General features: G+C 51.5%; 1 protein-coding gene across 36 annotated transcripts in view; it reads right to left on the bottom strand.

Annotated features, from left to right (window-relative positions):
• The window catches only part of NRXN2 (neurexin 2), a 346059-nt gene that overhangs the window by 139672 nt on the left and 186262 nt on the right, over positions 1 to 20125 (bottom strand). For 20 of the 36 annotated variants that reach the window (XM_077920435.1, XM_077920440.1, XM_077920441.1 and 17 more), the window contains 6 exons: positions 17438 to 17464; positions 12365 to 12484; positions 11246 to 11630; positions 9640 to 9830; positions 8787 to 8960; positions 6057 to 6176 (listed from right to left, as the gene is read on the bottom strand). In XM_077920435.1, the coding sequence (XP_077776561.1) occupies positions 6057 to 6176; positions 8787 to 8960; positions 9640 to 9830; positions 11246 to 11630; positions 12365 to 12484; positions 17438 to 17464 (1017 nt within the window). The remainder of the gene's footprint in view (positions 1 to 6056; positions 6177 to 8786; positions 8961 to 9639; positions 9831 to 11245; positions 11631 to 12364; positions 12485 to 17437; positions 17465 to 20125) is intronic. The other 16 variants (XM_077920436.1, XM_077920437.1, XM_077920439.1 and 13 more) reach the window with 3 other exon arrangements.

Genomic DNA, 20125 nt, shown 5'->3' with positions numbered 1-20125 from the left:
CAAATAGTCTGCCTTAACTTGTGAACAGGGTTTCTTGCAGCGTTGGGCCGTATTTCTCAGCTCGCTGTGTAAATCTACCAGCCCAGGCTATTTATGGCCTCCCTTCTGATTTATAATAAGACTGGCCTTCATGTTGCGACAGCCAGGAGCTTAGCAAACGGGCGGAAGCAGGAAGAAGGAAGAAGCGGGGGGTGGGGGGGTGCTGCTGGACTCCGGTGCCAGGTTTGGAAATAAAAGGCTCTTCTAATATCAGGGTGTCCAGGTGCCCTGCTTTAGGAAGGGCAGTCCTCACTTGGCCCAAGTCTGGTTTAAAGAGAAATAACCTTATGGGGGGAGCATGAATGCCTATCAGCTGTGAGCACCACCTGTGTAGCGGGGGCAGGCACACAGCTCACCTGGCCGTTGTCTGTCCCATTGTGATGATATGTATTCATCTTTCTGTTTCAAATACAGCAATCATTCCTGTATTTGCATCCTGGTTCAGTTCCAGGGGGCAGATGTGGCCCTCTGGGCCTCCCCACCCCAAGCGCTCCTCAAGTGCCTTTTTCGTGGATAGAATGATGTCCTGAAACTGGGACAAGGCAGCAGAAATGACTGGCAGAATCCAAGACCAGGGAGAAGAGTCGGTGGAAGAAGATTGGAAGAAATTTAAAGACTATCTACAGAAATATTGTAAAATTAATGAATGTTAGAATGATGTTGGATAAAAAGTTAAGTGGTTTTTAGCTATAACGCTACAAGGAATATGAAAAAATGGATTATTATCAGGTAAAAATTTAATGTTATAATATTTTAAGATTAAAGACTAGGATAAACAAAGAGGGAAATGATTTGCTGAACTAATAAATTGAATTGGAATACAAAAAAGGGAGGTGTGAGGAGGTCCGGGAAACAAGCATATGAAAAATAAGTGATGGAAAGATGGAATTGTTTTTTAACTATTTTTACTTTGTATTTTTCTTTTTTCTTTTTTCATTTTCTAAAATCTTAATAAATATCTTAAAAAAAAAAAAAAGAAACTGGGACAAGGCCTTTGACCAGAGGGGTGTGTGTATGCCAGAGATGGGCAGGGTCAGTGCAGCTTTCTGGCTCATCAGTACAGCATTGTCACCCTGCACGTGCTCAGAGGCACTTCAGATGACCCCCTGGTGTTGTAACCAGGAAAAAGTATTCTGGACACTCACTATCCAGCCACAGGCCCCTGAACCCATCACAGCAACTTCTTTAAATACAGGGCAACAGTGTTTGTAGGGGGGGGGGAGAAGAGGAGAATGACCCTTGTCCCCTTCCTCTCTGGCACGCTTCAGGGGACTGGCTTAATAGAGCCTTGTTAGAGACTCCTTGGACCTCGTTAGCCAGCCCCTTGCCTCATTAAAATGGATTGGGCTGTCAGCCCCAATATGCAAGTGGTTTCATCAACTGCAGGGCGCAGAGGTGGTGGGTGGGGGGAAGGAGGGCTCAGCGGGGAGGGGGAACAGAAACACGCACCCAAGGGACTCCTGAGATAGTAAGGAAAAAACCCCAACCTTGCTTCCTGGGATTTGGAGAGTATCCTCCACGCCCATTATCTCCTGATTTGTCACAGTCCATGTTTGCAATGAGACCTCTTCTGGGGCTCAGGCAGGGTCCCTAAAACTGAAATGCAGCCTCCTCTGGGGAGGTGGACATGGAGCAGAACACCCCCGGCCCCCCCAGAGAGGAGCATGTAGCGCCTTTCTCTTGACAGGTGTGCTGTGCTTCAGCAGGAAAACATTCAAAAGGTAAAGTGTTGGCTAGCATGGAAGGACATCGCAACTGGGTGTATGTGCCTGTTGAACATCTGGTTGCCAAATTGGGTGTGAGAAATGCAGAGCCTCTGCCCGCGAGCAGTGACAGAGCAGAGCTCATCCCACCCCTTTCCTGCCTCTGACCATTTTGGAAAACTGAGCAGGCAGCTCAAATAGGAGCTTCAGAGGTGGGGGAATGAGCAGAGAAAGGCTGACCCCAAGATAAGAAGACTCATTGGGTTGGGGGGCTCTGCTCTGAGCAACATCAGCATCACCTGAATCCTTTCTCTGGCCTGCTCCTCCCTTCTGAAGTGCAGCAGAGAAGACAGAGCCTTTCCTGTGGTGGCTCCTTGACTTTTGGAATGCCTTCCCCTTAGAAGGCCCGCCTGGAGCCCTCCTTACTTTAACATTTAGGCACCAGGCCTAGGCAGTTCTACATTCCCAGTCTTTTTAAACAACTGCTAATACAGTATGAGTTTGACTTTACCGCCTCTTTAAACTAGCCATTACATCTTTCAATTTGCTGCTTTGATTTGATGCACTGTATTAGTTTGTATGCTTTTAAAAGCACTATTATAATTTTATATTGTGCTTTTGCTTCTTACCATTGTATTAGCCACCCTGGGAAAAGACAACCTATACTGAAGGTGCAAGATGTAAATTTCAGATGTGGCTAAGGTAAGATAGATAACTATTCCCACCTCATATCCACAGAATCTAACCAAAAGCAACAAAAAATTCCTTCCATTTCCAATGTTCAGGCTGTCGTGCTGTTCCTTGTGTATGCACATGTGTGCATTTGTGTATCACAAGTCTCAAGGGAACCCAAAGCTCTCCAGTGAGGACTGAGCATGTTCTCTGCCCACAGAATGCTAAGTAAATGTTGTGGTGTGTGTGCGGCTTTTGTGGGTAGAGAAGTTGAGGGCTCTGTCACAAATGCCAAGGTGGGAAGACTTCCTACCTGGGGCCTGGTAGGGGAATGTGTGGCATGGTACTTAGAGTGATTGGACTAAGACTGGGTAGATTCAACTCTCCACTCAGCCATGAAGCTCACTGGGTGACCTTTGGGCCTGTGACTGGCTTTCAGTTTCTAATGTATCACACCTTGAGCTCATTGGACAGAAGATGCATATATTCTCCACCCTATTTTCTGGCAGAGAAAAATGCTGGAGGCAGTGGCAGGGGGATTTTGCAGCTTGTTCTCAGAGTTATTGTGGTGGTGAATTTCTCCTAATCATTTCTTGGGAGGGGCTGGCAATTAACAGCGGCAACAGCACAACCTTTGTTTTGCGAATCCAGAAGCCATTTTGCATCCTCCATGATGCCCAGGACCAAGTGTCATTACAGGGGATCATGGGAGTCGCAAAATCCCAACCACCAGGCCTGCATGCACAAATAAGGTGGGAAATATCCTGGTGAATATTAGACTAAATGACCCTTTTCTTTCAGGCAGAGAGGAGAGGCAGAGGCTTGCCAAAGGAAATTGTCAGAGCATTTAACTAAAATGCGTCTCCTGACAAACTGCAGCCCAGCTCTAGCCTGGGAAGTTTCGTGGGTGGCCAAGGTGAGGTTGTTTGCTAGGTGGCTTGAATGCATTTAACAAGGACCACAGGATGCTCCCCACATCTACCAGCACATCCTCTCTGGCACCAGTAATAGTGTATGCTAGGCTGGGGGGTGGTGTGGGGAGCTGGGTGCCAGACTCCAGGTGGGCAATGGTATGACCTTGGGGTGCTCAGCCTAGTCTTGGCAGGTGAGAAGAGGTTGGCTGCTGATTTTTTATGTTGTTTGCAATGCTACTCTTGTTAGTTCTAGACTTTCAAAATATCTCTGATTTGTGTGCGACTTTAGCAATGGGACTTAAGATGATGTTCTTGTTTTACTACAGTCTTCCTCAACCTGGTGCCTTCCAGATGTTTTGGATGACAACTCCCATCAGCCCCAGTCACTACAGAGAAATAGACCAATAGCAGCAGCGAAGGAAAGGCACTCTGCACATACAGGCATTCTGTTTCCTGGAGAGATGCACCTAGCACAGAAAACAGGTTCCAGATGAAGCCTTGGCCTGATCTGTTGATTTCACCAAGAGTTCTTGAGGCAGCAGCCCCTGGCCTCCCCCCCCCCCCCGGGAAGCTCCCAGAAGTGCCAGGAGAGGTTCCCATAAACCCACACACAACCCTCCTTCCTCATCTTTCACTTCCATGGCATGGCACGGAGGCAATTGTTTGTTAAAAACTGAGCAAGGGAACTGTCAAGATGAAAACTATGCAGAAGAAATATGGTTCTCTCAGTGCTGGAGAGGGAGCTGTTCCCTTGCCCTTCCTTCCCAGCCACTCCTCAGAGAGTCTCCCTTAAGGCCTGCACTGCTGCAAAGATACCAGCCAAGTTAAGTACCTTCCTCTGCAAGCACCACAACAAGGAAGAAAACCTCCAGCGTAGAACTGGAAAGGACCCTGGCCCATCCAGCCAACAGGGCAGTTACTCCCCAAGGCATCCTTGCCAGGTGCCCACCAGAAAACCCCCCCTCATCCCCCCCCCCCAGGCAGAGAGACAAATCCCCTCCCACTGCTCAGCAGCTCTCTTGAGTACAGATACACCCCTGCCCCAGATTGAAACCTCTCATTCTCCTGTCATCTCAGCCCTTTTGGCTGCTCTGCCTTCCACAGAATGGGGGGGGGGGGGGCGGCTGGGGGGGGGGGTAGGATGATCTGCCCTAGACTACCAGCACCTTGTATTTTATAGCGAATTTTTCAAAGATGAAAACCTGCCGTGCATCACATACAGAGATAATGTAACAAAGTGAGATTAATTATAGTGCATGGTGACTGCCAAGTGGCAGCAGGGTTTGCAGAGGGGCTACTCTGAGAAGGGGGGAGGAGGAGAAGAGACGCCGTGTCCCCACCAGGGGACCTGTCCTCCCTCAACCTCCCAAACCTTACTTTGCCCTCCTCACCCAGACCCCTTTTCTTCCCACCTTTGGATTCCAAGCTCAAACCTTAATCCTCCATGAATTTTTGTGCCATTATGTTCCTTGCTCCTGGCAGATATGATAACTTGCGGACACCCACTCACCCTCCCAATTCCCCTACTTATCCCACTCTGAGACACTGCCTTTCTGGAGCATCTGGTTGCAGACTCCACCCTCATGAGCCAAAGGCAAACCTGGGACAGGCGGCGGCAAAACAGATCCATCTCACCTACAGATATTGGTGCAAATTCTCAGGTGGATGAGACATTCCACCCAACCCAATACAAGACCAGCCGCAATTGTTTGAGAAGCTCAGCAATGAAACGTGCTGGGTTGTCAGGGTGTGTGTATGTGGCTTGTGCAATTCAGTCGTAGTGGTGCAGAGTTCACCTTCTGGCTGCCATCTGTTCAGTGGGGCAGAGGGGGCTTCACTGAGTGGGGTGTAGGCATTGCTATCTTCACACAGTTCTCAATGCTGAATCCCCCCTTCCCTCATAGTCCCCTTTGCCGCTTGGAAGGTTCTTGCAGCAGGGAATACCCTTGGACCCCCAATTTCCCCATTTGCCCTTCTGACAGCTCCCCTGCCCCATAAGTGAGGGCAAGTGCCCTAGTGCTGCCCTCTGCTGCGGCAAGAGGTACAGTGAAGGTTGTTCCAATTCCTTCCGACTTTTCAACAGGGATGTTTGTGAGGGTTCGCGTGTGCAGGGACGGTTGTTCTCTACTGTGTACCATGAGACTTTCTCCTTCTTGCCCCCCTCTTCAGATTATCTATAAAGTGTGAACTTTAACTCTGAAGACAAAGAGATGACTCGTTTTCCACTGATACGCATTTGTGGAACGCACAATGCAACAGCCTTTTAATAATAACCTGATGTGTCACTCCTAATAGTGAACCTCATGTGGTTTCTCCAACCGCATGCTTGCTTTTATTCCTTCGTTTTGTTCGGTCTCATCTAGCCATGGGTACCATGGACCTTGAGAAGCTTCTTGGGTGCCCCCGGGTGACAAGACCAGCAATAGACACACAAACACACACCCCGTTGCTTCCCTGGGGACTCGACTGCCCTCTGTTCCCTATCCCACAGAGCAAAAGGTCTTGAGGAAGCAGGCTGCCAGAGGGAGGGAAGGCGGGCAGCACTGGGCCCACTCCCCAAAGGGAGGAGGAGGGCTCCAGTCTGCAAAACGCCAGCCACAGCCCAAGCGGCGCTACTAGTTCATTGCCTTGCTCAGTGTCCAGGGTGTGTTCCCCCCTTGGGGCTGATAAGCTCCCCCTTTTGCCCTCCCTCCCTCCCTGCCACTCCCATCTCCCCCCTCCTACTCACGGTCATTGCACACGGGGCCACCATATGAGGTCATGGTGCAATCGCAGGTGTAGCCGTCCCATTGCTGAAGGCAGACGCCCTGGTTGGCGCAGGAGTCCTCCGTGCAGGTGGTGCTGGGACCTAGCAGGAGGGGCCAAAGAGAGAGAAAGCAAGAGGGGGAGACTTCAGGGCTTCCAGGGGTTCCCTAGTCCTCCCTTGTCTTGTCTGCCTCTGCCTACCATGTGGCAGGCCCCGGAAGGCATCATCGCCACCATCACAGCTCGTCTAATCAGCTGCACCTCTTCCTTGACTGGCTCACAGTTGTTACGTGGGCTGCTGGCCTCCTCTCTGTGTGGGGCTGCCCTTGAAGATGGCTCAGGCAGCAGCTGAGGCACAATTCTGCACCCCCATGGCTGACTGGGGGTTCCTTCAGACTGGGTGGGTTTTTTTTTGTGTGGGGTGGGGATATATTCTGCATTAGCAGCGGATTTATACTGGGCCTTCCACACACTTTCCCACTTTATTAGTTGTTCTGAAGTGCTTGCCTATTCATTAACTTAGAGGCATTTATAAACCGCTTAGTATTTTTAAAAAATCTATATGGCAAACAATTTTATTTTGTTAAAACAAAAAGAAAACCAATACCATTAAAAACCAAGAAAAGCAGCAGAATAGAAACACGCGAGAGCAGAACTCCATGGGATTCAAACCAATGCAAGAGGGCTCCAGCCTTGTGGGTCAGGAAAAGCCAGGAGGTAAAGTTGTGTCTTTATAAGCCTCCCGAAGCCAGTGGAAGGGAGGCTGCTTCACGCAGGGCGGAGAGCATCATGGCATCATGCCACTTGCGGGGGCAATGGCGGGAAAGGTCACTACCCTGTGATGTTCTCCAGACTTCTCCAGACAATCTAAGTCATCTAACAGGTCTGTCCAGGGACAGGCAGCCTTTCGGGTAATCTAGTCTCTAGTTGCTCAGGGCTTCAGCTGTTAACAACAAGGCCTTAAATGCTGGTCTGGTAGCTGATCGGCTTCGTCAGAACAGGTGTGATAGGTGCACATCCAGGTGCTCCACTCAGCATCCTGGCTGCAGCAGCAGCCTGCACTAGCGAACAGGAGTCCACTGCTGCAGCTGCCAAGGCAGGGCTCCTGTCCACATTCCTTCTTCCGTGTTCTGCTGCTGCATGATTGCCGTATGGAAGGGCACCTTTTGCACCGCAGTGCAACAAAAGCAGGACCAAAACAAACCAGAGCCTGGGTGGTGTAAGAAGTTACGGGATTTCAGCAGGACTTTCTGGGACGTGCACTCGTCCCAGAAACAAAGCAGCCGCTCTGCCCGCCCGCCCCCCAAAAAATTGCAGGCAGGTATCACAACAGACTACCCCAGGACCATCATGAGCACAAATCATCCTGAATGCACAAGGGAAAAGGACGTCTGGAGGGGCCTGAAGACAAATGAGGAAAGGTTACATTGTCTGGGACATTTTAGTTTAGGAGAGAGGTGAATGAGGGGTTGTGAACATGGGAGGGAGTTTATTATTAAGTACGGCATGGGGAAAGTGGCTAGAGAAAAGTTTCTCTCCCTCTCGCCTAACACTAGAACTCAGCCCTCCAGCTGTTTTGGGACTACGACTCCCATCATCCCTAGCTAACAGGAGCAGTGGTCAGGGATGATGGGAACTGTAGTCTCAAAAACATCTGGAGGGCTGAGTTTGCCTATGCCTGCACTAGAATGTGTGGACGTGCAATGAAGCTGAATGTGGGAAGAGTCAGGACAGACAGAAGAAAGTCCTTCCTCAGGCAGCTCAGAGCTAAACTATGGAACTCCCTAACGCAAGTTAGACACTAAAAGAAGATAAGACAATTTCATGGAGGATGAGGCTATCTGTGGCTACTAGCCATGATTGCTATGTTTTAGCTTCTAAGAACACAAGAGGAGTTCTGGTGGACCAGCTCTCTGCCCTAGAGTGCTAGATGGTATCCTGAGTGGGGAGAGCTCTGTTTCTGTCCTGCTTGTGGACTTCCCTCCGGCTTGCCACTGTGAGAAACGTAAAGTGGGATTGCATGGACTCCCTTTTATCTGATCCAGGAGGACTCTGGGGAATGTCAGCAGCCACCTCTCAGCTCTGGTGCACCAAAGGCCAGTTCAAGGTGAATGTGATTCTCTTCAAAGCTCTTAGCAACACAAGGATGTTCCAGCTAAACATGTTTAGAAAGGAGGAAATACTGCATTTGTGCATTCTTGCTTTACTGCAAAAATGAAATGAGGGTGTTGTGTGTGTTTTTAATGCAAAACCCCAGCTTGGGGGTGGGTGGGAGCGGAGGCAAGGGACCACAGAGCAAGGCCTCACAAGAGCAGCCCACTAGGAATGCAAATAAGGCTTCGCTGCCTCCCAGACGCTATCCCCTGCCTCGTGGCCTTGTCGCCAGAGTCTGCACGGGGCTGGCCAGCGCTGCAATTACATTCAAAGTCAGAAAAATTGCTACTCAAGCCTTGAAAATTTGGGAGGACAAGAAGGGAGAGCCATTGCTTGGCAGAACCACTGTCTGGATGACAAAATTAATGGAAGAATGCAAATTCCAGAGGAAACAGCCTCTTGGCTTAAAGGAAATGAGCACATTTTTTTAAGAAAGAAAAGCTGGGTCAGGTTTGAGGGGAAGGGATTTGGAAGAGAGAAGCAGCAGAGGAGGGGAATGTGTGCTTAACCTGTTCCCTGCTCCAAATCAGACCTGGCCCACCCTGCACCCCCCCCTTACCATCACAGCCCCTCTCAACGTGCCCGATCCGGTGCAGGGCGTCGGCGATGAGGTCCGGGAGTCGGCCATTGAGGTCCACGGAGGCCAGGCAGCCCTGGAAGCCGTCCCGCGAGGCCACTAGCTTGGGCAGGTTGTTGAACATGTTTTTGCTCAGGCCTCCAATGTACAGCTCCCCTGCAAGGTGGAACGAACACATGAGGGGCCCTGAGACCCCAGGCTGCACCTCCCGGTTCACCCCCCGCCCCACAGCAAATGCCCAAAGGCCTGTGTGGCTGTGTGTGTTTTGGTGGTGGGGGAGGTATGACCATGGTTGTGGTTGGAGAAAAGGGGAGCTGGAAAGATCCCGTCAGCTTAAGAACTACCAAATCAACTCTTGAGCATAAAAAGATGTCACTGCCACAATGCAAAACAAGCCCACCAAGTCCAAAGAAAGATGAGAGACAGCAGCAAATCTGCACAGGCCAAGGAAGGGGAAGGTGTGCCTGCTGGACTGTCCTGGGGGGGCAGATGCACTTGGCTTGGGGCATCAATGCTGCTGTTTTATTTCATTCCTGAGCAGCCACCCACCACCCACCCACATAAAATCAGACCAACAAAACAGGGCACCTGCCTAAAACAACAATAATGGGATGCTATAAATGTAGGCAGATTAAAACTGTCCCCCACCCAACTTGGCAGCACAGTGCCCCCTAGTGCCACATAGAGGAGCTGCGAAACGTGTGTCCATTTCGACAGGGCACAGGGGACTGGACCTCCACTCCAAACGCACCAGCGCATTCCCATAAACGGCAAGGAGGCTGCCCTCTAGTGCCAAGAGAGGGTATTGCAAGCCAGGCCAGCCTGGTAAGCTCACCCTTGAGGTCCAGGTTGCGGGCACCGTTGGAGTGCTGTGTGACGGTGCGAGAGTCAATCTTGAGCGTGTGCACATTGTTTGTGTCGCGGGACACGATGACGTTGTGCCACTGGTTGTCGTTCACTGGCTTGTCCGAGTTCCCCTTCATGAGCGAGGGCCCGTTGCCCAGGTCAAAGACGTAGTGGATGTACCTGCAGGAAAGAGCGGGATGAGGAAGGCAGGGGATCAAAAGGGTTCTCCAGCCTGACCTCACCCCCTGGCAGGCAGGAGAGCCTTCCCAGCACCAGCCACACGTGACAAGCCCAGAGTCAAGCACAGTCCACCAAGCACTTGGGGTCGTCCAACAATGGCTCCTGCATTTCCTGAATGCCTGGGATTGAATAAAGGAGCCTCTCCCCGGACACACAGCAAGGAGGGTGTTGGTTTTTCAAGATTTCCTGGGTGTGTGTTCCCAGCTTAAGTGGCACAGCTCCCCCTTCACCCCCCTGCCGCCCCCCCCTATGGCAAATGAGCAGCAGACATGGTTGTAGGTAAACTGCGAAATAATGAAGAACTAGCAGCCTCTTTTCTCTATGCTGGCTGGGAGGGGCTCTCCAGAGTCTCACCTCCTACCTGGTCCTTCTAACTGCAGGCAGCAGGGACTGAATCCGGGACCTTCTGTATACAAAGCATCTGTCCCTCCCCCCAAATATTCAGAGTGGCTTGTAACTGGAACTTTGCCAGTCCCAAGAGACCCCAAATATGAGAGTCCAGTCAGAGCCTGGAGAAAATGAAAGCAACTAGTGTGCTGTGAAGGTAGAGACTGTTGGACCAGGTAAAGGTAAAGGGACCCCTGACCATTAGGTCCAGTTGTGGCCGACTCTGGGGTTGCAGCGCTCATCTCACTTTATTGGCCGAGGGAGTCAGTGTACAGCTTCCGGGTCGTGTGGCCAGCATGACTAAGCCGCTTCTGGCGAACCAGAGCAGCGCACGGAAATGCCGTTTACCTTCCTGCTGGAGCGGTACCTATTTATCTACTTGCACTTTGACATGCTTTTGAACTGCTAGTTTGGCAGGAGCAGGGACAGAGCAACAGGAGCTCACCCCATCATGGGGATTCGAACCGCCTTCTGATCGGCAACTCCTAGGCTCTGTGGTTTAACCCACAGCGCCACCCGCATCTCTACTCGTGATGGTAGAGAGTGTCGGACCAGGACTAGGGTTCAAATTCCCCACTTGGCCAGTCACTGCCTCTTTCAGCCTAGCCACCTCGCAGGTTGTTGAGGGGATAAAGTGGGGAGAGGGAGAACCCTGTACACAACCTGGAGCTGCTTGGAGGAAAAGTGGGCTAGAAACGTAAGTCATCCATCAGCGAAGTGGGTGAGGCGAGGAAGGAGATCCTGAGGCACCAGGCAGGGCCTTTATGCAGGCATCTTGCCTGTGCTGCCTGAGGCAGCAGGCGAGAGGGGGCAGAATTCTGGCTAACAGGTGGGGTTTGTAGGGAAGGTGTACATAGATCTTGCTCATGTCGCTGGGGCTCCTTACAGGTGTGTGTACGGGAGGTCATTCTGGCTAGGTCTGGCAGGATGTGGATGGGGCCCCCAGCGCCCCCTTGTGGACCCCTCACCCCTTGACAAGCTCCACCACGATGAAGTCGTTCCCGTTGCCGCTGTTGAAGAGGATGAGCCCGTCAGTGGCCGTGGTCTTGAACTGGAAGAAGAGGTGCATCGAGGCATAGGCCTGCAGCATGGCCAGCGCCAGGTAGCTGGCTTTGCTCTTGAACGTGACGGGGTCGGCGATGATGCTGCGCAGGCCGAAGCGGGCGTTCAGCTCACAGTAGCTGATGTCCCCGTTCTTGCAGAGGTCCATGTAGGGCATCCCGTTGAAGACCAGGCTGCTGAGGTGGCCGATGAAGTTGGAAGGCACCACCGAGATGAAGCGCCGCTCGGTCATGATGCCCGTCTCGATGTTGTGGAACTCCAGGCGGGTGTGGGCGCCGGCCATTTGCCCTGCTTGGGCCAAGCACAGTAGGAGGGGGAGCACACTGTTAAAATGGAGCCAGGAGGGGATGCTGGGCAATAGGCAGGGGGGACAGGACACACGGTTGCCACAAGATCTCAGGCCAAAACGGGACAGAACTCCCCTGATCAGGCTGGGCAGAGCTCCTTCCTGCTCACTATCTCTCTTGAAGCAAGGAAGAGCCTCTCCTTTTCTATTGGCAAGTGGTGAGAACTGGACCAAGGAGAGAAGGGAAGCACATGGACAGCATTTGCTCCCCACCATACACTCAGTGGCTCTCTGCCCCCCCCCAGGGGGTACTTAGCCAGACGTGGAATCCTGCCCCTTTGCAGGCTGGCAAGGTTCCTGCTCCTTGCTATGGATTCCCCACAGCCCCTCCATACATTCCCAGTCCAGACCTGCCCACTCAGATACTGCTAGCAGTCCTTCTCTCTGTGTCAACATTGGCAGTCCCTAATCTGGATCACCTGCCCAATGCGCCCCCTAGTGGTCAAACTCAGGCATGGTCCCTCCTAGCCAGCTGCTTCCAAAGTCACTCAGTGCCACCTGGTGGTGGAAATGGAGAACCGACAGCAACAATTCTGGAAAAACTGCTTGGAGTGTGCAGGAGAACACACCCGCCTGCAATGATGCCAGGATGTTGGCTCTTTGCAGTCCCAAGGACTACCTTCTTTCTCCCCGAGTGCTGAAGCCCCTTAGCTCGGGCCAGCGACCTTCCTCGGCTTACCTTCCACAGTGACGTTGTCCACAGAGAGCTGCAGGTTCTTTCCGCGCCGGACCACGCGGACCGTGTGCCACTCATTGTCGTTGAGTTTGTGGCCGGCAAAAAGGGTCTCGGGGCCTTTACCTGCAATGGGGCAGGCAGGGTGGCAGAGTCAGGGCAGGCCCGCTGCGTGAGTAACAGCCCCACCCCTGCAGAGGTGAACCCCTCAAAGCCTTGCACAGGGACCCATCCCAAGAATTAAAGACCCTCTCCCCCCGCCAGTTCACCGTATCTTTTCACCATTGCAGGCACATGCACACTCCCAGCACACAAGCCCAGCCATCTGCGTGGCTGCCACTTTCCTGTCTCACACACTCGGTCGCCACTCCTGAAACGTACACCCCATAGGGCCTCCATCCTATCCCAGGCAGAGGGAAGCTGAGAGGGTCAGAAGGCAGCCGGACCCATAGAACAGGACCCATCTTCATTGTCTTGGGTGCCCTTCTTGGAATCCATGGGCAGTATGTGAGCTCCAGGTGTGTAGAAGGGGAATAATCACACCCAGGTGTCTTTTGGCATGAGAGCCTGAGTAAAGGACCATGGCTCAGTCCTAAAGTTCAACCCTGCTGGCATCACCAGGTAGAGCAGGGAAAAAGCCCCGAATGCAAAACTCTGGAGAGCCACTGCTGCCGTGAGTGCACACAATACTGAGCAAGATGGACCAGCTCACTTTTAAGGCAGTTTCCTCCATCCCTTTATACTGAACGATGAGGACCAGAATCTTTATTTTAAGCGGAGATGACAGCTCCACAGTAGAGCACCTGCTCTGCACACAAAGGATCTGGGGTTCAATAACTGGCATCTCTAGGGAAGACCACAGTCTGAAACCTGGATGGCTGCTGCCCGCTTGTAAAACAGGGAGGAGATGTCAGGCTTGCTGGATCTACCTTGTTTTTCACTTGAACCCCAAGTCCTTCCAACCAGGCCAAGGCACACACAAGAAACACTCAGAAGCCAGGGGCTTCTCTGAGCCAGGAGATTCATTTTCCAAACCACAACTGAATCAGTGGAGTGTGAGGGTTTTTTGTTGGTCCTGCTGTTGTAAAATATTTTGGAGTCAGAAGCCCTTGGTGACCTGTTGTAAATCATCCAGAAATCTGCCAGAAGATCCTGATCTACCTTCTGCCCATCCCAGCTGCGTTGGCATGTTGACCAACAGCAGAAGGCCACTTCCTGCCATGAGAAGGCCAAAGGACTGATTCTGGGACAAGGAGAGAGGGCTGAATCCCAGGACCTCCTGGCTGCCAAGCTTAGGCTACAGGAACTCATTCAGAGGCACAACGTCCACCCTCTAAGGCAAGCATGCCGCCCTGGCAAACAGCTGAAGCCTCAGTGGCTGTGCACCTTTCATGGTTGTCCCGGCCTGCATTGTTCCTCCTTAAACTGAGAAGGCTGCCCTTTACAGTAACATTGATAAATGCTGCTCTGCAAGCCATTATTAATTGCAGAGAGACAGAAGCAAACTCCCTCCACCCAGAAGCTTAAGAACAAACACAAACAGTGGAGTCTTGCAAGGACTAAAAGACCCCCAGGGCTGCCTCTTTCCACTGCCTCTCTCTGTTTACCTGGTAATGGACACCACCTATTGGCCAAAGTGAGCACTGCTAGCAGGTGCTGCCACCTGGTGGCTAATCAAGCTACAGCAGCAGCAGCAGCAGCAGTGTCTAAAAGCTCGTGCTGCCATCAAGTGGAAGAAGATGAGCACTGCAGCGACCAGGGAAGGCCTGTGAAGCTCTCAGGTACTGAAAGGAAATCAGAACCTTCTTGGGTGCTGCCACCTCTTGGAGGGATTCAGGAACAGCACCTCCCAGACCACTCTCCAACCCAACTGCTTCTCCTACAGACTGCAGGAGTTGACTCTGCCGTTTTTCATCTGCATATGTTTATAAATGCGGACACTTTTGCAGCGTGTAAGTTAATACATGCAAATAACATTCCAGGCTCCGAACCTTTAAGGCACAGAGCAGTGGGCCAAGCGGACCCCCACCCAACCCCACCTGCTCCAAGACAATTCTATGCAGGCTATGAAGGGGGGGTCATCTTAGCTCTCCTGACCCCAAATTTCCCAGTTCCTGGGAGCTCTCCTGCTAAGGAAATGCTCTTCCAACCCCCAGGATTGCAGCCTTTCCTGGGTGCAGTTTATTAACCCTTTCCTCCCCTGCAAAGAGTGTACTCACATCTCTTCTTCTCCAAGCCATAAACCCCAAAGCAATACAAAATTGTCCCGCCCCTCAGGCCACTAGACCAGCCCTTGTGAATGCTGCAGTCAGCCAGGATCCTCGACTTCTCTCCTCAGCTCTCAGAAGGAACCAGAACCTTCTGGACCGATGGAGTGTGTGTGTGTGGTTCTGTGGTGCTTGACTCCAGTGAGGAATCAAGGGGCTTAGGCCTGTGGTCTGTGAGCTTGAGGCTGTGTGAAGGAGCAATTAATGAGCACCTCTGGACATGAGCAGTGATTTTTAGCCCCATCAGCCCCCTCCCCTGATTTTGGCTCATCCATAGTTCCAGTGTGTTTGTTCCGGGCACAAAGATGAAATCCGCGTCTCCAAATGGAGAGGGCAGAGGCTGAGGTTCAGGATGCCTGGGTTCTCTCCCCAGCCTTTTTAAAAAAACACTTTTTAAAAAAGTATTTTGATTTTGCTTATGTAGACAACACAAATTTAGATGCATTGCTGTTGGCACCTGCAGATGGGACCCATTTCAAAAAATAAACACGAGGATCATCTGCCCTCTTACTGAACCCTCCTCCCTAATTCCCTATGCCCCAGTTTCCCTTCCCTCTCTCATTTCCAGCCCTCCTTTGCAAACTGGAAGCCTGGGTTGATTTACATGGCAGCCCTGAGAATCTGCAGGCCCAGAAACTCGCCTGCCTCTGAGTCACGATCCTGGAAGTTGTCAGAGGAAGCAAGACAAGGAGCCAGTGTGGTATGAGAGCCAGTGTGCCATAGTGGGTAGAGTGTTGGGCTTGGACCTGGAAGAACAGAGTTCAAATCCCCACTCAGCTATGAAACTCACTGGGTGACCTTGGGTCAGCCACTGTCTTCTCGCAAGGTTGTTGTGAAGGGGGGGGGGAATCTGCAAATTTCCACTGCCCTGCCAACATCCAGCCCCTCACAAGTCCCAGAGCTTGGAATTTGGTTGTTGTGAATCCCAGGACCTCCTGCATTTAGGCCTGCACCGACTTTGGCATCCCCCACCCCCTAGTTGTCCCAGCACAGCTCTTGACTATCAAAGTGCATTTAAAAGTGTGTGCTTCGTGAAGATTATGATTAGACTGAACCAGCTGACAAGTGACACAGAGCAGATATGGAGGGGTTGATTTTGTCCCTTTCATTTGGATCCCCACTAGAGCCTCTTGCCCAGTTCCAGGGGGCTGCTGATTTGTGACACCCTTTTGCCCCAACGACCCATCTCCCCTCCTCCAATGCTGCACAAAATGTAGAATGGAGGGAGATTTCCAAGTTGTAAAATCATCGTTAAAGTGTTTGGAAACAAGAGTTGCACAAACAACAGGTGAGTGTCCATGCCTGTCTTTCCTCAGCTGCCTGTGTGGAGCGCTGGGGGTGCAAAGGGAATCCCCCACCCCCCGGCCCGACCCCTTCCCCAGACCTGATCGCTGCTCAGATTGAGACAGACCCCTTTGGCACCCCCACATCGCTGTCATGAACCAGGCCAGAAAAAGCTGGTTTGCTAAACTGGGAGCACCCGGGGGGGGGGTTTTCTTCCCATTACCTGAGGTGTGCAGGAGATATTACTCCGGGGGTCCCTGCAAGCCTCCTTTTCCAGCAGCAACTTAATCGACTCCGCTTTTGTTTCTGTAAATTTTCACTGCCCTGCAAAGTCCCCGCCTCCCCCTCAGCCATGCTGAACTCTTTCTCCTCTCTTTTAAACCAGTCCTCAAATTACGGGAGAAAGAGGGGAGAATTAATGAAATCCACACCCTTTGATGATTGCCTTCGGTTTTAGGAAAATCCCATCCTTTGATGATTGCCTTCGGTTTTAGGAAAATCACACCACCCTGTAGGTAAGCAGAGACATCCAAAAATGGAATGCCCTCTCCGCCATCCTCTATGTAATCTGAGCACTGCCCGAAATCCCAGGTACATTTCTTCCACAGGAAATTCTCTCAAAAGTTCCAGGAATGGCATTAGGGGGAAAACTCACCCTTCCACAAAAACTCAGTGCCACTCACCTCAAAAGGTGTGGTTAAGAGAACCCAGGCATCCTGGCTGTCAGCAGATCCTCTGATACTCATCAGAGGGGTAAAAGGTAAAGGTACCCCTGAACATTAGGTCCAGTCGCGGATGACTCTGGGGTTGCATGCTTATCTCACTCTATAGGCTGAGGCGTTTTTCCGCAGACAGCTTCCGGGTCATGTGGCCAGCATGACCAAGCCACTTCTGGAGAACCAGAGCAGCGCACAGAAACGCCGTTTACCTTCCCGCCGGAGTGGTACCTATTTATCTACTTGCACTTGACGTGCTTTTGAACTGCTAGGTTTCCAGGAGCAGGGACCGAGCAACGGGAGCTCACTCCGTCGCAAGGATTCGAACTGCCGACGTTCTGATCGGCAAGCCCTAGGCTCTATGGTTTAGACCACAGCGCCACCCGCATCAGAGGGGAGGAAGGGGCTATTGTTGCATGTTACAGAGGGGAGAAGGTATTGGGGTAGGTGGGCTCATCCCTATGTGAAGTGACTGTGGAGGAAGAGGAACATGAGCACATTTGGCTTCTGCTACTGACCAACTCCTACAGGCTTTAGCAGATGCTCATCCTGAGCGTCTACAAGAAGGAAGAAGTTTCATGGGATTGTTCTGACCTGGGGACTGAGGAGAGAACCCTTTGGAGCACCCCTGTCTCCTGTTCGCTAACACACACACACACACACACACACACACACACACACACACAGCCTACCACCACACCACCTTTTTCCTTTAGAAAAGCAAAATAAAACAGAAACTGCAGGATTAAAAAGAATGAGTTGAAGAAGAAAAAAGGGAAAAAAGAAATATATATATATATATGGCAACTTACTGGGGTTACAGCCTATCCTGACACAGTCTGAGACGGGGGGCCGGGGTGGGGGTGGGGAGAGAGAAGAGAACGAGACAGTTTTATATCCTTCAAGGTAACGTCTGCAACCAAACACCCAAAAAAGAAAACCAATTCAGCCCACCATCTGGGGACAAACACACGACAAGGAGGACACTTGCCTCTGCACTGGGGAGGGGTCTGGGTGGGTCTGCCTGTCCTCCTGATCCGGCCCAATGCTGCCTCCCTATTCCACACACCCCACCACAATCTCCTCCACCTGCACCAACGGGATGCAGTTGCAAATATACCTGGGTCTTTCTGTCTATGCACAAACCAGCCGCTGGTCGTTCTCCTGGGGGTGGTTTTTCCGAGTGGGAGGCCTGGGTTGGTGGCCCTGGCCCCCACTCCCTACAATGCCTTGATCCACAGGAGAGGAGGGGAACCTCAGAGCTGGTCCTCCAGGCCTTTCTCCTCAGCCCTCCGGGCTCCTCCAGGCCACTGCCTGCTTCAAAGTGCTTTTGCGTGGCTGTGATCCCGCCTCCTGCTTGCAAAGATGGAGTGGAGAACCCTCCCCTGTTTGCACAGCTGAAATATAACCTACTCCACCAAGGTAAGAGTCACATCTGTGGCCCTGCCCCCTTTTTTTTGCCTCTGCCCCCCCCCACTGGGATGCGGCCCCCGGGATGTCAAGCACAAGGGAATGTGGCCCTCAGGCTAGAAAAGTTCTCCACCTGTGATCTGGGAGGTCTCCCCCCCCCCCATTTTTCAGTTGACAGTTCTGTTGCCCAGGTAAGGGTGATCTACAAATCACCTGAGCCTCTTTTAAGTTTTTATTATCCGCAGTTCTCCTGCACCTGGCTGGTGTGTGCATGTTAAATATGAGTCTGGCCCCTCCTCTTTCATTCTGTGGTCTGTACTCCACCTCCAGGTCTGCTACTGAGTCACATTTGGGCTTCAAACCACGGGGCCTGTCTGCCACTTGGTCTGATGGCCACCCAACCCGTCTTTGCAAGATTTGCTTCATTTCTCAAGGCAGAAGATTGCCTTGTATTAGAACCACTTTAGGGTTTTAAAAAAACCTGGTTTAAAATCTTAGAACCAAACAATATGGGATCAAGGAGATCTGTGAACAATCCCTTTTATTTATCTATTTTCATTTATTTTTAAGATGCTGTTGTCTTCAGTCGGGGACCACTGCTAACTTCCATGTAGAAACAAGATCTAATGGGTGTTTGTTTGCTTTTTTAAAGTCGCCTGTATATTGAGATATAATTATTTTGGTTAAAAAATAAAACTTGAAACTGAACCCTAGAACTGTAGAGTTGGAAGGGACCCAAAAGGTCAACAAGTCCAATCCCTGCAGTGCAGGAAACATTACGGGGGGTGGGGTGGGGGGTTTGTATTTTGTTTTCTTTCACTTTTATTACCGCTATGATGTTTTTTCGCTACAATCAAGTGGTATATAAATTTTATGAACTAACTCCGGCTTCCTCAAACTCCGCCCTCCAGCTGTTTTGAGACTACGATCCCCATCATCCCTGACCACTGGTCCTGCTAGCTAAGGATCATGGGAGTTGTAGGCCAAAAACATCTGGAGGGCCGAGGCTGAGGAAGCCTGAACTAACTAAATAAAAAATTTCGTATTTCACTTTTTGGGGTAAGCTACCCTGTGGTCTCTTGAGGAGTGGTATATAAATTTGATCAATAATCAATCATCATCATAGCTAATGAACCACAGACTTCTGAGGTATATATTATATACATCTTAGTGGGGAGGATGGGGCAGTGGCCCTAGCAGCCAGATTGCTGAAGGCCCCCCTCCATTTGTCCGACTGAAACCACATCAGCAACCTGAAGCTGCTATGAAAAGGAGGCCAGGATCCACACCACAGGGCCGTTTGGCCCCCTGGGACTGTATTGCCCGTATCAGACAATTGAGAGCAAGAGGAGAGGGGAGTTATCTCTGAGTTTCTGGACACGAGGTGGTATTCAGCGAAGTTTTACTCAGAGCAATGAACGTAACTAAGTTGAACAGAACTGAGCTGAATATCACCACCCACTATTTGTGGCCTGGGACTCATGACATTCACTGGATTGTGGACCTTTACCCATAGGCCTGGTCCTGGGGCTTCCCCACCAACAGATACACTGCCCACAGGCCTCAGTGCCTTTTGCTACCCACAGCGCTCAGAAAGGGGAAAAGGCTGGTTTGTGCGTAGACACTTGTGCTTCCATTTTTGCTTCTCAGTTGCCCATCATGTCCATAGGGCTCCTTCCCAGCCTCCCCTGCTTGCTCTTTGGGATTCCTCCTCAGTGCTGGCAAGTGGCTACCTTGTGAAGACCAGCTGTGCAGTAGGAAGTGGGGCAGCCCTTCCTTCCTCTCAAGCCTGAAGCTGTTGACTGAGAGGGAGGGGAAGGGCTGACCCCACAGTGGCAGTGCCCTCCTCCTCTCCCCGTTCCCCAAAGGTACTTCCCAGCACAACGACACCCAGACAGGTCTTGCCCCCCGGCACCATCGCCAGCTCCTCTCCGAGTCAGAACCTCTCGGGACCTCCAGAAACAGGAAGAGCAGCTCCCACAGTCGTTCTGACTGGGGGAAGGGTGTGCCTGGCAATTCCTGGACAGCAGGGTCATGGCACAGGCACTGCCCCGTTCTCGGTGCTGAGGGCGGGGCTAGCAGCACTGCCC

Source organism: Podarcis muralis, chromosome 16 (genome assembly GCF_964188315.1).
Source record: "Podarcis muralis chromosome 16, rPodMur119.hap1.1, whole genome shotgun sequence".
Lineage (NCBI taxonomy): Eukaryota > Metazoa > Chordata > Lepidosauria > Squamata > Lacertidae > Podarcis > Podarcis muralis.
The sequence above is the reverse complement of the archived record's forward strand: the minus strand, read 5'-3'. Positions and strand labels throughout refer to the sequence as shown.